Raw genomic sequence first — 15,565 nt, 5'->3', positions numbered from 1 at the left:
GACCTTACAATACCTGAAGTCACAGCACTCATATATTTCTAGCACAATCATCCTGTCATGATGTTCAGCTCGAGTCTGAATGCACCTTTTTCATTGAACTCTTCCTCCCACTATTACTTGTACTATTCAATGAATAGCAATGTAGCAATGAAATCAAAAGAAATGACATTAGTACATCTTGTTGTACAAAACAAGGATGAACTTCTAGGTCAGCACTTTTATATTTACAGCATTGCATAGTAATAAGTAACAGTATCAGTTTTTAATGCTCCACTTGAATATTTCTCAACTAACCTCATCTACCCTCGTTAATGTTTCCTTCCGTTCCTCTCTGCTCCTGGTGTTTCTCCAGATATCCACCCAACTCTGCTATTCCCTGTGGAAACAAGCCACACATTCTAACCTTTCACAAGGAAAATAAGATTTTTCCTGAAGTCCTCATTGCATTTAATATCTTAGTTAAAGATCACAGCTCTAGTCTTCACTGGAAGTGAAGTATTCTCCTTGTGATTAGCCTATCAAACTAGTCCTTTCTAGAACTCCAAGCTTTTCTGACAGCTTGACCTCTTGATTTTCATATCATTTCTGGTAAAATCTAGTCATTTGTCATTTTAACATAACATAGAAACTACAGCAGATTATAATGTACCAAGGTTCACACAAGTTTAACATTTCTCTATTTTTTAATTTTCTCATGGACCTAGGTTCTTTGCTTGCTCTCTGTGGATTGACTTGCCTACACTAATCATTAAATCTACCATGATATCAGTGTTATCAAATCTGTCTTCCTTTATCATTGTTAGACTCAGACCTCAAATTCAATCTGCCAAGCCATTAGCTGTCCAGTGGAGCACATAAAATCCAGAAGTAGACGTATGGTGACTATCAGTTGTTGTGCTACCAGTATGATTTCTTTCTTCCTGGTCAATTATGACCATGATTCTGATGAGAACCTGAATGAGTCAATTTTAACTCCAGTGAATAAAGTAATACCCCACTCCAAATATCCATTACCACAAAATATATCCTGCAGATGCTGGAGATCTTGAGCAACACATACAAACTGCTGGAGAAACTCAGCAAATCGGACAGCATCTATAGAAGGGAACAAACAGTCAACATTTTGGTCCCAAAGAAGAATCTGGGATTGAAACATCAATTGTTATTTCCCTCTTTAAATGCTACCAGGCCTGCCAGACCTACTGAGTTCCTCCAGCATTTTGTATCTTTTAATCAAAATAACCAATTTGATACTGGATTTGCTAACTTGCTCAATTATGATCAGAGTGATCAGCAGCATTGGGGCTCCACAGGGGACTGTCTGGTCTCCCTTTCTCTTCACCATTTACACCTCGGACTTCAACTACTGTACAGAGTCTTGCCATCTTCAGAAGTTTTCTGATGACTCTGTCATAGCTGGATGCATCAGCAAGGGAGATGAGGCTGAGTACAGGGCTACGGTAGGAAACTTTGTCACATGGTGTGAGCAGAATTATCTGCAGCTTAATGTGAAAAAGACTAAGGAGCTGGTGGTAGACCTGAGGAGAGCTAAGGTACCGATGACCCCTGTTTCCATCCAGGGGGTGAGTGTGGACATGGTGGAGGATTACAAATACCTGGGGGTATGAATTGACAACAAACTGGACTAGTCAAAGAACACTGAGGCGGCCTTTAAGAAGGGTCAGAGCCGCCTCTATTTCCTGAGGAGACTGAGATCCTTTAACATCTGTCGGACGATGCTGAGGATGTTCTACGAGTCTGTGGTGGCCAGTGCTATCATGTTTGCTGTTGTGTGCTGGGGCAGCAGGCTGAGGGTAGCAGACACCAACAGAATCAACAAACTCATTTGTAAGGCCAGTGATGTTGTGGGGATGGAACTGGACTCTCTGACGGTGGTGTCTGAAAAGAGGATGCTGTCCAAGTTGCATGCCATCTTGGACAATGTCTCCCATCCACTACATAATGTACTGGGTGGGCACAGGAGTACATTCAGCCAGAGACTCATTCCACCGAGATGCAACACAAAGCGTCATAGGAAGTCATTCCTGCCTGTGGCCATCAAACTTTACAACTCCTCTCTTGGAGGGTCAGACACCCTGAGCCAATAGGCTGGTCCTAGACTTATTTCATAATTTACTGGCATAGTTTACATATTACTATTTAATTATTTATGGTTTTAATACTATTTAATTATTTATGGTGCAACTGTAATGAAAACCAATTTCCCTCCGGATCAATAAAAGTATGACTATGACTATGACTATGTCGTATTAGAATTCTCCTATTCTTTGCTGGTTCAGTTCCTCAACTATGTAAAGCAAAACTCACATTTCATTTTATTTTGGTAGGTTAATTGATTATGGTATTTGCCTCTTTTGTATAGATGAGCGGTAGAATATGGGAGTAATTATTAATTCATACAACACCGAAACAAGCCATTTGGTCCCGAAGTCTTTGTCATCCAATCGCCCATTTACAGCAATCCTATTTTATTCTTCCACCTTTCCATCAGCTCATCCCATAAGCGACAATAGATCACAAGGAAAATTACCGGGAAATAGGATTGCTCTGTAAGCCAGCAAAGGCCCATCAGTCCAAAATGACCTTCTATGTCATAAGGAAATATATGGGGTAAACGAATCAAAACTGGATACCCATTGTCTTGGAGGAGCCAGACAGAAAGTCGCTTTGTTAGCAAAATTCATCACAGTGGCTTCCGAAAAATCTTACACACATCTATGCATCCATCTATTTACAATTCACATTGAATAAATGGAGTCTATGCCATTGATGAGTGGTCCTGGATGTCTAGCTGATGACACCCTGCACTTATGGAAAGACGTGCAAATCCACAAAATCAAACGCTCACTCATGATTGGCCTCAACAACAGAAAAGTGCCCGTGAAGGATTGCTCTGGCAAATAGCCAGCAGCAACTATCTTATCTATTTGTGTTTGACTGGCATTGGAGATCACGTAAATGATTATGGAAAAGTTTTTTAGGAACCAGGGAGAATGCAGGTGATGAAGGTGTTCACTTTGTCAGTCTCAAGCGGCACTTGTACTACCAGACTAACATAATTTGATGCAACGCTCTGGGTCTCTTCATTCATGCAGACTTTGTAGTTCTGGTAGATCAGAACAGGAGATAAATTAGACATGCAAAAATCATTGGTCAAATTATTCTCTAAGGTCACCCCTAAGTACAAGCCTTCCCTCTTCTCGTTAAACTCTAACCACATGTTTGCAGAAGGAAGAAAGCATTAGTAATTATTGGAGTGTTTTCCTCTGGTTCTCCTCAGTCTTTTTTTTTGTTCTCACCTTGCTTCAACCAATAAACTCCAAAAACAATTTAAACTTGTGATTGAAATGGAAGTGAGCAATTGATCCTGACAGATGGGGTTGTCCACTCCATATTATACTTAAGCCTACAGTGTATGTGCTCTTGTAGATTAAATGTAATCATTCTTTTCCAAGGAAATGCATTGTTTTATTTACTTGCTCACAAGATGTGAATGTTGCTGACAAAGCTGGCACTTATTGTCCATACTTGGTTTCCCATTGAACTGAGGAGATTGAGTCAATCACCTTGGTGTGTGTAGAATCATACATATGTCAGTTTGAGCAAGGATCAAAAGAACATTAGAAATGAATTGAATTGACTTCATTTCTTACGTCCTTCATGTACATGAGGAGTCTTTACATTATGTCTCCATCTAAATGTGCAATGTGCAACCATAGTAATTTATAATAATTTATAATAAATAGAACAGTCAATACAACATAGAAATGCACTCAGATCAGCGTGAGTTAATCAGTCTGATGGCCTGATGGAAGAAGCTGTTCCGGAGCCTGTGGTCCTGGCTTTTATGCTGCAGTAACGTTTCCCAGATCATAGCAGCTGGAATAGTTTCTGGTTGGGGTTACTCAGGTCCCCGATGATCCTTTGGGCCCTTTTCTTACATCTGTCTTTGTAAATGTCCTGAATCATGGGAAGTTCACAACTACAGATGCGCTGGGCTGTCCGCACCACTCTCTGCAGAGTCCTGCAATTAAGGGAGGTACAGTTCCCATACCAGGCAGTGATGCAGCCAGTCAGGGTGCTCTCAATTGTGCCCCTGTAGAAAGTTCTTAGGATTTGGGGACCCATACCAAACTTCCTCAACTGTCTGAGGTGAAAGAGTCACTGTTGTGCCTTTTTCACCACACAGCTGGTATGTACAGACCATGTGAGGTCCTCGGTGATGTGGACGCCGAGGAACTTAAAGCTGTTTACCCTTTCAACCCCAGATGCTTTGACGTCAATAGGGGTTAGCCCATCTCCATTCCTCTTGTAATCCACAACCAGCTCCTTCGTTTTTGCGACTTTGAGGGAGAGGTTGTTTTCTTGACACCACTGTGTCAGAGAGATGACTTCTTCCCTACAGGCCACCTCGTTTTTGTTTGAGATAAGTCCAATCAAGGTAGTGTCGTCGGCAAATTTAATTAGCAGAAGATTAGAGCTGTGGATGGCGACACAGTCATGGGTATACAGGGAGTAAAGGAGGGGACTTAGTACACAGCCATGAGGGGCTCCCATGTTGAGGGTCAGAGGGGTGGACATGAGGAAGCCCGCTCTTACCACCCGCCGGCGATTTGACAGGAAGTCCAGGATCCAGCTGCACATGACAGGTGAGATGAGTTTTGCCAAAATTCTTTATGTCTTTCATTTCATAAATAAACATTACTTGGTAAATTTCAGTTTTATTTAATTACTTGAACTTACTTGTCTCTCTTCTGAAATGTTCTATTTCACACTTATCAAAATTGAAGTTCATTTGCTAACATACTGCTAGACAAATTCATAAGACTTTCAAGGGCAATCAGATTTAAAGTGCTGAGAACTGTCGTGAAGAAGATACTTGTCAAGAATTGTAACGGATCAGCAAAATTATTTTTATAGTTTATTTCTTGTTATCATAATCATTAAAGGCAACGAACTTTCTTTCTCAAGTGAGTGACCTGTAAAGTGTGGTGACATTGCTTACTGCTGTCGTATATGTGATTCATGTGATTGTGCTAACAATTCTGATGATATGTTATTGCTTGTGTGTGCAACTAGCTGGACAGCCATTGTGGGTATTTGCCTTGGCAAGAAATAACTATTAATACGTACATGTTGAGATTGCCATTATGATTGTGATTGCTCAGATTTATAATAAATTGCATTCTATTGGAATAAAATCTGCACACATGAACTTTCGATATACAGCAAAACCCGATAAATATGTTTAAATAGCATTATCATAAAGTCTGATGATTTGGTTGTCTCTCTGTAGCTAATCAAATAAAATTTCTTTTAAAATATTCAATCATTTATTTAAGAATAACTACTACTAATTGGAGAACCAATAGCAAGGGGATATATGGTTAGGAATGTAAGCAGACGAGTGAAGGAAATTAGAATAGAAGACAGGAATAAAGAATATATTGCTACGTATAAGTTGCAACAGCATGACAAGGGAATATTTGAAAAGAACAAATTAAAATAAAATGGTAGTTGGTCGTAAGTTAATTTGCAATAATAAATGAGCAGTGGTGGGTGACGTTGAAACTACCAGGACCTACACTTTTGGTTGCACAGGCAGTAGGCACAGATAAAACTGTCTGGTGAATGTGGACTTGGATGAAAACAGAAAATGCTGTAAATACTCAGCAGGCCTGCTGTATCTGTGGGAAGAAAAACAGACTTGACATTTCTGGTCAGAGACTCTTCAACAGAAATTTTATTGGAAACCATGCAGGATGAACTACAGGCAGAGATGTGCTAAGGTAAGGTATGCGGCAACGAAATCTTGTAACTTACATTCAAAATCTGAAGAGAACAATGCTGGATTAGTCAGTTTGTAGTTTTTAAAGGAGAACCTGTACCAAGAGCCCGAGCTGTGACAAATGAAATGCAGACTGAAAACAGAGAATTTATATCTAGAATAAGGACATGTTGACTGAGTTAAACAACTACTTTCTGTCTGTATTCATGGAAGAGGGTGCACAGAAACTGCCAAGAATTGCACGGAGCAAACACATAATGAAAAAGTGGAAGTTAAAGAAATTACTAACTAAATGTCAATCTAAAAGTTGATCAAATGCAAGAATCTAATGATTAACATCCTAGACTTTGGAAAGAGGCGATGAACACTTCACTGTCTTCAAAATGTCAAAAGGTTCTGGAATAGTTTTTGTGGATCAGATGACAGCAAATGTGAGCCCACTATTTAAGGAGCAATAAGAAAAAAAATAAGCTGTTGGTGTGTTGATTTAACACCAATAATAGAGAAAATGCTATATGCTGAAATGAAGGATGTAATGACAAAATATTTCTGCTGAAGTTCTTTGAGCACGTGACAAGTGAAGATTAGAAGGAACCATCGTATGTTTTGTTTTTGGATTTTGACACTGTCTTTGATAAGGTCTCATACAGAAGATACTGTAGATCATTAAATTAGAGCACCTGGTGACATACTGTTGGCAGTAACATACTGAGATTTGGTTATCAAACAGAAAACAAATGGTGGAAATAAATAAATTATTTTTAAGAATGAAATTAGGAGAGCCGGAAGGGGCCATGAGAAGGCCTTGGTGGACAGGATTAAGGAAGACCCCAAGGCATTCTACAAGTATGTGAAGAACAAGAGGATAAGACGTGAGAGAATAGGACCAATCAACTGTGACAGTGGAAAAGTGAGTGTGGAACCAGAGGAGATAGCAGAAGTACTTAATGAATATCTTGCTTCAGTATTCACTACAGAAAAGGATCTTGGCGATTATAGGAATGACTTGCAGCAGACTAAAAAACTTGAGCATGTAAATATTAAGGAAGAGGATGTGCTGCAGGTTTTGGAAAACATCAAGTTGGATAAGTCACCAGGACTGGACAGGATGTACCTCAGAGTACTGTGGAAAGCAAGGGAGAAGATTGCTGAGCCTCTGGTGATGACCTTTGCATCATCAATGAGGATGGGAGAGGTTCCAGAGGATTGGAGGGTTGCGGATGTTGTTCCCTTATTTAAGAAAGGGAGTAGAGATAGCCCAGGAAATTATAGGCCAGTGAGTCTTATTTCAGTGGTTGGTAAGTTGATGGAGAAGATCCTGAAAGGCAGGATTTATAAACATTTGGAAAGGCATAATATATGATTAGGAATAGTCAGCATGGCTTTGCTAAAGGCAGGTCGTGCCTTACGAGCCAGATTGAAATTTTTGAGGATGTGACTAAACACATTGATGAGGGTAGAGCAGTAGACGTAGTGTATATGGATTTCAGCAAGGCATTTGATAAAATACCCCATGCAAGGCTTATTGAGAAAGTAAGGAGGCATGGGATCCAAGGGGACATTGCTTTGTGGATCCAGAAATGGCTTGCCCACAGAAGGCAAAGAGTGGCTGTAGATGGGTCATATTCTGCATGGAGTTTGGTAACCAGTGGTGTGCCTCAAAGATCTGTTTTGGGACCCCTACTCTTACTGATTTTTATAAATGACCTGGATGAGGAAGTAGAGGGATAGGTTAGTAAATTTGCTGATGACACAAAGGTTGGGTGTGTTGTGGATAGTGTGGAGGGCTGTCAGAGGTTACAATGGGACATTGATAGGATGCAAAACTGGGCTGAGAAGTGGCGGATGGAGTTCAACCCAGATAAGTGTGAGATGGTTCATTTTGGTGGGTCAAATATGATGGCAGAATATAGCATTAACGGTAAGACTCTTGGCAGTGTAGAGGATCAGAGGGATCTTGGGGTACGAGTCCATAGGATACTCAAAGCTGCCATGCTGGTTGACTCTGTGGGTAAGAAGGCATACGGAACATTGGCCTTCATCAACTGTGGGATTGAGTTTAAGAACCGAGAGGTAATATTGCAGCTATATAGGACCCTAGTCAGACCCCACTTGGGGTACTGTTCTCAATTCTGGTCACCTCACTACAGGAAGGGCGTGGAAGCATAGAAAGGGTGCAGAGGAGATTTGCAAAGATTTTGTCTGGATTGAGGAGCATGCCTTATGAGAATAGGTTGAGTGAACTCGGCCTTTTCTCCTTGGAACGACAGAGGACGAGAGATGACCTGATAGAAGTGTACAAGATAATGAGAGGCATTGATCATGTGGATAGTCAGAGGCTTTTCCCCAGGGCTGAAATGGCTGGCACAATGGGCATAATTCTAAGGTGCTTGGAAGTAGGTCCAGAGGAAATGTTAGGGATAAGTTTGTTGCAGGAAATTTTTTTTATTTGAGCAATTGTCAGCTAAATATAACCTACCCAAAACTCACTTTTTTAGATATCTACACATTAGAGACTTTCTAAGATCTCAATAATGCACATTTCCTATAAGCTTAGATAAGAACTTACTAGATGTAATTTTTAATTTGACACCTTTTTATAATGGTTCAATATCTAATATTTATGGTATTTTACTGAAGACGAGGAATGTTCCTTTAGACAAAGTTAAGAATCTCTGGGAACAAGACTTACAGACATCAATATCTGAGGAAACTTGGAATGAAAATTTTAAACTGGTTAATACATCATCGCTATGTGCTCGCCATTCCTTCATACAATTTAAGGTGGTACATAGAGTCCATATGACTAAAGATAAACTATCTTGCTTTTATTCGGATATATCTCCCTACTGTGACAGATGCAATAATTGAGAAGCTTTGTTAATTCATATGTTTTGGACTTGTCCATGTCTTGAAAAATATTGGAAGAAGTTTTTCAAACTTTTCCTTTACTTTTCAAAGTCAATTTTAAGCCTAATCCTCTGACGGCCCTATTCGGTATTGTTGTAGGACAAGATATCAAGTTGAAGACACATTTTGGCCTTTAGCTCTCTTATAGCTAGGAGGGTGCTTTTGTTTAAATGAAAAGATGTTTCTCCTCCTACTCATGCTCAATGGTTATGCGATGTTACATCACGCTTAGATTTAGTGAAGATTCGTTGTTCAATTTCTGAATCTCGTCAAGACTTTCAAACATTTTGGGACCCTTTCTGAATTATTTTCTTTTTTTTATATAGATTTTTTTTATTGAAGCACAAAAAATGCTTTATTTTTCAGATACACATAAGAAAAAAAAAACAAACAAAAAACAAAATACTCCCTCCCCCCCCCCCCCACCCACCCATAACCCTGGTATGGTAAAAATTTCTTCCTCGTTCCCAATTGAAAAATAGCAAAAATAAAATTCAATCAAGTAAGGTATGAGGTCCTAATGTGTATTAATGAAGTATATATTACTACACTAAGCAGATAGTAGAAGTACGGGAAGGCGGGTATCCATACTAATTCAGTAACTGAGGGGGTGTAATGATGGTAATAAGGCCAAAAATGAGCACCAGATCTTTTCATATGTTGCTGGTTTCCTCCTCACACTATACAAGATCTTTTCAGGTTTACTACAGGATGTTAACTCATTTAACCACTGCCTGACTGAGGGAGGAAATTCAGATTTCCAGTTTTGTAGGATACACTTTTCCCAGCCACAAGCAATATAAAGTATTTTTTATTGTAGTTCACATTAAGACCTTGTAGATCTCCCAAAATCCAAATCAAATGAAATTTCGGTTTTTATAATATCTGTGGTTATAGCCAAGTTAACTTTGCCAGTTTTCAAAAATTGTCTGGTAAATTTAATCTACCAAATCATAATTTATTTAAATATTTTCAGATTAGACACTGGGTCCCTAACAGTTATACAGGCTATCCACAAATTCCAATAGAATCCCGTTTTGAAAAGCACTTGCTTAGTGAAGCCCCGTACACTACAAAGGGTCTTATTTATTTATTTATTTGTTTTATTTTAAACAGTAACTTGCCAATCTATACTAAGAGTGATACCAAAAATAAGTGGGGATCAGATCTTGAATGCAATTACAATGATGCTGATTGGTGTAATATCCTTCAAATATCTCAAACTGTATTAATTTCAACTAAACATCGACAAATACAGTTTAATATTTTTAACAGGACCTACTACACTCCACATAGACTGCACAAAATATATCATAATGCCTCTCCTAATTGTCAGAGATGTAAATCTTCTGACGGAAACTCACTTCATATGCTTTGGAATTGCTCTCATCTGGAAGTCTTTTGGAAATACAATGTTAGAATAACCTCAGATATTATAAAAACTGAATTATTTTCAAAACTTTCAAAGCCCTCAATTTGTTGTTTAAATTTAGATGTTGGCTAATATTAATTTTTATTATATGAGAAGGTTTTTTTTCCTCCTTAATAAACAGCTTCGAACTTGGTAGGGGTTAGATTCTTTTTTTTTTGTAATAATTTAGTATATTTCAATATAACTTTGACTAACCTACATGAATACGGGGCAATGAGATTGTTATTATGAATGGATATAATGTAATTGGTAATTTTTTTCTTCAACCTTTATATATACTTTCTTTTACTCTGCATCTTTCTGTGGAAGCTAATAAAAATATTGAAAAAATTGTGTGGATAGTCAGAGGCTTTTTCCAGGGCTGAAATGGCTAGCACGAGAGGACCTAGTTTTAAGGTGCTTGGAAGAAGGTACAGAGGAGATGTCAGGGGTAAGTATTTTATGCAGAGAGTGGTGAGTGCGTGGAATGGGCTGCCAGCAGTGGTGGTGGAGGTGGAAATGATAGGGTCTTTTAAGAGGCTCCTGGATGGATACATGGAGCTTAGAAAAATAGAGGGCTATGGGTAAGCCTAGGTAGTTCTATGGTATGGATATGTTCGGTACAGCTTTGTGGGCTGAAGGTCCTGTATTGTGCTGTAGGTTTTCTGTGTTCTTTCTATGTTGTATTTTTGGGTGGCAGGCTGTGAATAGTACTGGGATTGCTGTTCAGGTCTCAGCTATTCCAGCACTTAATCAGTAAATTAACCAATGTAAATGTCATACTTGATCTAAGATTTACATGATATTTGAGTAGACCATAACACCATATTGGCTTATAATCTTATCTTTGAGTAGGGAGGAAAATGTACAGAGGCTGTACAGATATACAGAGGTTGGGTGGGACTACAGCTAAAGGTTATGGCTTCAGGGTGAAAGGTAAGAAGTTTAAGGGGAACATGAGGGGAAACTTATTCACTCAAGGGGGTCATGAGAGTTTGGAATGAACTGCCAGCACAAGTGGGCAGCACAAGTTTGAATAGGTACATGGATAGTAGGGATATAGAGGACTATGGTCCCAGTGCAGGTCAATGGGAGTAGACAGTTTAAATAGGTTTGGCATGGCCAAGATGGGCCAAAGGGCCTGTTCCTGTGTTGTACGTCTCTTTGACTCTATGACTCTAGGCTTCATTAGAGCATAGAGGATTGAATAAGTGGGTGAAAATGTGGCAGATGGAATATAATGAGAAATATGAAGTTATTAATGTTGATGTACAAAATAGAAAAACAGAGTATTTTTACTATTTAGAGTTTGAGTAATACTGAAGTTTGAAGTGACCTGGGGCAGAGGTCACTGAAAGACATCAAGCAGAAACAGCAAACATTAGAATAGCAAACAGGATGATGCTCTCTATTACTGCACTTAAATGGGAACTTTTGCACCGAGACCATTGTATTCAGTTTTTGATCTCCTTCATTAATAAAGGACATGCTTATCAAAATGGGTGCAGGGAAGATTCATTAGTCTGGTTCTGAGAATGTGCATTTCCCACAGGAAATTCAATAGACCAGGCTGTATTCCCTAGAATTTAAAAATGTAGAAGAAATCTCATTGAAGTGTTCAAACTTATTTCAAACTCAACAGGTAGGATGCTGGGAGAATTTTCCCTCTGGCTGAGCAGTCTAGAACCAAGTAGCAGAGTCTCAGAATAAGTTGTGCACCATCAGGGATGGAGAAGTCATTTCTTCACTCCAGAAGTGGAAAATCTCCCTGAAATTCTTTGCTCTGAAGGATTGTGGAGACTTGGTCACTGATTGCATTCAAAGGATGGCACCATGCAAATCAAAGGTACCGAGGTAGAAGATCAGTCTTGATGAATGACAGAGCAAGCTCAAAGAACCAAATGGATTGTAACTGCTCTGAATTCTTACAGTCTTATGCACCGGCCGAGAGGAGAAATTAGATTGATCATTTTGAAATTGAAGAGCTGATACACCAAATGACCCATCCTCTCTTTAGGCAGGTCCAGTTTGCTGTAAGATGACTACAAGCCATTCCAGATCTCTCTTGGGCTTAGGGTTAAGGACACATTATGGTGGTGTGATAAAAATAACCATGTTGTTCACCTTATTTACATTTTGTACAGGGTTCATGACATATTTCACACAAATGAGCACTGTACGCAACCATTATTTTTAATAAATTAATGTCTGGCAAAGCTACAAGGTCAGATTTTGTTGGTAAGGAAACTTAAACTACAGAAGTTGAAAAACAGAGATAAGACTGGAAAACAGTGGAGTTACTCAGCAGCACAGGAAGCATTTGTGATTAGAAAAACAGTTAACATTTAAGGCAATGAAACTGGAATAAGTATCATGAAGAGATTGTGGGGTAGCCATGATGAAATGGTCCTCCACTGTTAAAAGAAGGAATGTACATTGCGGGCATTATTTCTGGGGCAATGGATGGCTCTAACATCTGATTATGTGTTTTTTCATTGTATTTTGAATATAGGAGCACCTGTGACAATTGTGTAATAAAGACATCTCATAACTTCATGCTAGTTCATCATGACTGACATGCATAATGCTGTTTCTGTGATCATACTACCTAACTACTCAACACAGTTGTTTTCTTTTTATATAAAAAACTTGAGGTTTATACAAAAAGCTCAGAGAGCCATTTGAACACCATGTGTGATTATTTGCAGTAAAGAGGACTTTTCTGGTGACAGCTGAATCCTGTACAGTTGAAGCCTGTTCAGCTGCATTTTGCTAGCACTTTTTTCAGATACGTTCTGGGTTAGCTTTGAAAGATGAAGTAGGCTGAAGGAACCATCAGGTAGAAGATGTGCCCAGATCATTGTGCAGTCAATGGCACACTCAAACTACGAATGAGAAAGCTCAGCTTTATGAGGCATGTCTCAAGATACCTACATATCACTTGCAGAGCCCTGACAAATGTTACTAAATATTGGTGCTGCAAAACTATTATGGGAAATGAGGCATTCTGATACAATTGCCTCATCAATCACTCTCATCAATTGTCTCATCAATTCACGTGCCAAACGATTGGATGTACGCACTTCATATAAAGCCCCATGTGATTTCACTAAAGATTTATTCTTTGTTGTCTGTTCTGCCTAAACTCCTCATAATTGCAACACTAAATCTTAATTTTGATAGTAAGTAAAATGGAGTAGTAAAATTTCAGATTATGTGTGTGTGTATTTTAAAGGCAGAATTTCAAGAAAAATGATTTTCTTCAAATTATTTAATTTTAAGTATTATATTATACTGATCACTCACTATTCCAACCCATTCAATTCTTATTATTATTTTACATAGTGAATTTTCTATATATTTTAGTCTTCTGAGACTAAATACTGTCTACATTTTTACTATCATATGTAATTCTTCTAGTAAATTGTCAAGCCTTCAGTAAGGTAGTGAATGAGTCATCTATTAGTTGTTCCCACTGATATGTGTTCACATAATTAGCAATTGGATATGGTGGTGACCTGTTGCTGTAACTACTAAAAATATTGCTTTATGGGAACTTAAGTCTGGTATGCCCATGCACGTACCAACCAATGGAGGAAATGTGAAAAATTATTCCAATAATTGGGCTCTACTTTTGCTTTGAGGAAGGGGTAGCGATAGGGGGCATGAAGGTGTAGCCAGATCACTTGTCACTATAATAGCATTCAAAGCATTTGTGATCTTCAAATGCATATCTGAGCTTCTGAAGTTCAAATAATGTAATAAATTTTGAAGAAGGGGTTCGCATTAACCTCAACTACAGGCCGAAAATGTTCATGGTAGTTTTCTTATTACCAGTTCTATTGGAATATATATTTAATGGAAAAGTCAGTAACAACATTGAGCAACTGTTGTTAAAATAATAACGGTAATATATTGAAGGCTTCAATCTGCCGGTCAATATCAAACCAGTAATGTAACATTAATTGTTGATCAACTAAAGTAGGAAAAACAGCTGTTATCCAGTGACTTTAAAACTGTAGGCAGATTTTGAAGATTTCCTTCACAAACATAAATGATGCATTTCTAAGAATTTCTTATTGCAAATCATCTTCTGCCATGGATCCATAACTCTACAACACAAAATAACTTTGAACACACATGCGATGGATATGCGGTGGTTCAGAAATCTATCATGCAATGATGCGATGAATGGGCAGGATGGTAAATAAAATCGCCAACTATATAGATCTCTGTTAACAACCAAGCAGAGGTGGCAAAAGTAAATGAAATTTCCGAAGCAAGATCGGATCTTCGAAACATTGGAAATAACTGCCTGGATTATAACAAGGCTTATTACGCGGGAGTGATAGTGGAAAAACAGAACGACAATCCGCATGGCAAGAGATGGAAACTTACCTGAGGCAAGTTGCATCCATGCGCAGACTTTATAGACAGTGGCTGAGTTACAAAAGAAAAAGAGACTGAAGCAGACGAGGCAGCCGATAATCAGAAGCATGGAGATGCCAACGAAGAACATGGCAGTTTTGAAAGCTCCTGAAGGAATAGAGCTGAAATCTAGGGCGCTCCCTTTGCAGATTAGCTCCCTGGTCAGTCCGTTCCCGATGCAGTAATGAAATAGTCCGAAGTAGCCAGCTTGGGGAGTATTGATGCTGTCCCCAATCCAGTAGGGTTGGATAAAAATGACCACAGTTATAATGGCAAAACAAATGGTGAAAATCGCCCAAAGAACACCAATTGCTCTGGAATTTCTCACATAATTAGTGTGATAGATCTTAGCAGCTTCTTGGGCCGGAAGCATTTTGTCCCCCATTCTTCTGTGTTTTTTTTTCAGTTCGTGCTTTGCTCTCTTTTTGATGCGGGTGATATTCGTCACCTAAGATGCTTTCTCGGCTTTGTCTTGAGTCATGTTGCTAAGGAAACTGACTGCTGGCTCTGAACAATACTCAATTAATTATTGTCATCTCCCGCGTTTTCCGTCTCGGTTCCAGATCCCGTAGCCTTAGTCAAAAATTGGCTGACTGCGAAAGGTTTAAGCGAGCCGAGAGTTTCAGCACCGTGGACAGCTTCATCTGAAGAGTTTGAGAGTGACGCGAAATTGACGTCCACAGGCGCCTCCCAGAGCAGAGTCAGGGAAGTCTGCCTTATTAAAAAGGCAACTACTCGATTTGAGAAAATCCTTATCGACCATGCTCTATTATTTGATACAGGTGAACAGACAGTTAAATGTAAATCAACAAATGGTCGATCAAAACTTTATTTAGGTTAGTGAAACGGTCATAATTAAATTTTGATTACCGGGTCCTTTAGGTACGAAAATATTGCAGTTTGATGTATAGTCATATGAAACAATCTGCCTGAAAACTCCAAAGGAAATAACGGTAGTTGATAATGCAGACAAATGCAAATTTCGTGGTAACCATTTGTGACATATA

General features: G+C 38.8%; 1 protein-coding gene across 1 annotated transcript in view; it reads right to left on the bottom strand.

Moving 5' to 3' along the window:
- Nucleotides 1–15,193, bottom strand: part of LOC134355506 (LHFPL tetraspan subfamily member 5 protein-like) — a 126,390-nt gene extending 111,197 nt beyond the window's left edge. The window contains exon 1 of the mRNA XM_063065480.1: nucleotides 14,529–15,193. Coding sequence (XP_062921550.1) covers nucleotides 14,529–14,943 — 415 coding nt within the window. The 5' untranslated portion in view covers nucleotides 14,944–15,193. The remainder of the gene's footprint in view (nucleotides 1–14,528) is intronic.
- Between the last annotated feature and the right edge of the window lie 372 nt (nucleotides 15,194–15,565).

Source organism: Mobula hypostoma, chromosome 13 (genome assembly GCF_963921235.1).
Source record: "Mobula hypostoma chromosome 13, sMobHyp1.1, whole genome shotgun sequence".
NCBI lineage: Eukaryota > Metazoa > Chordata > Chondrichthyes > Myliobatiformes > Myliobatidae > Mobula > Mobula hypostoma.
The sequence above is the reverse complement of the archived record's forward strand: the minus strand, read 5'-3'. Positions and strand labels throughout refer to the sequence as shown.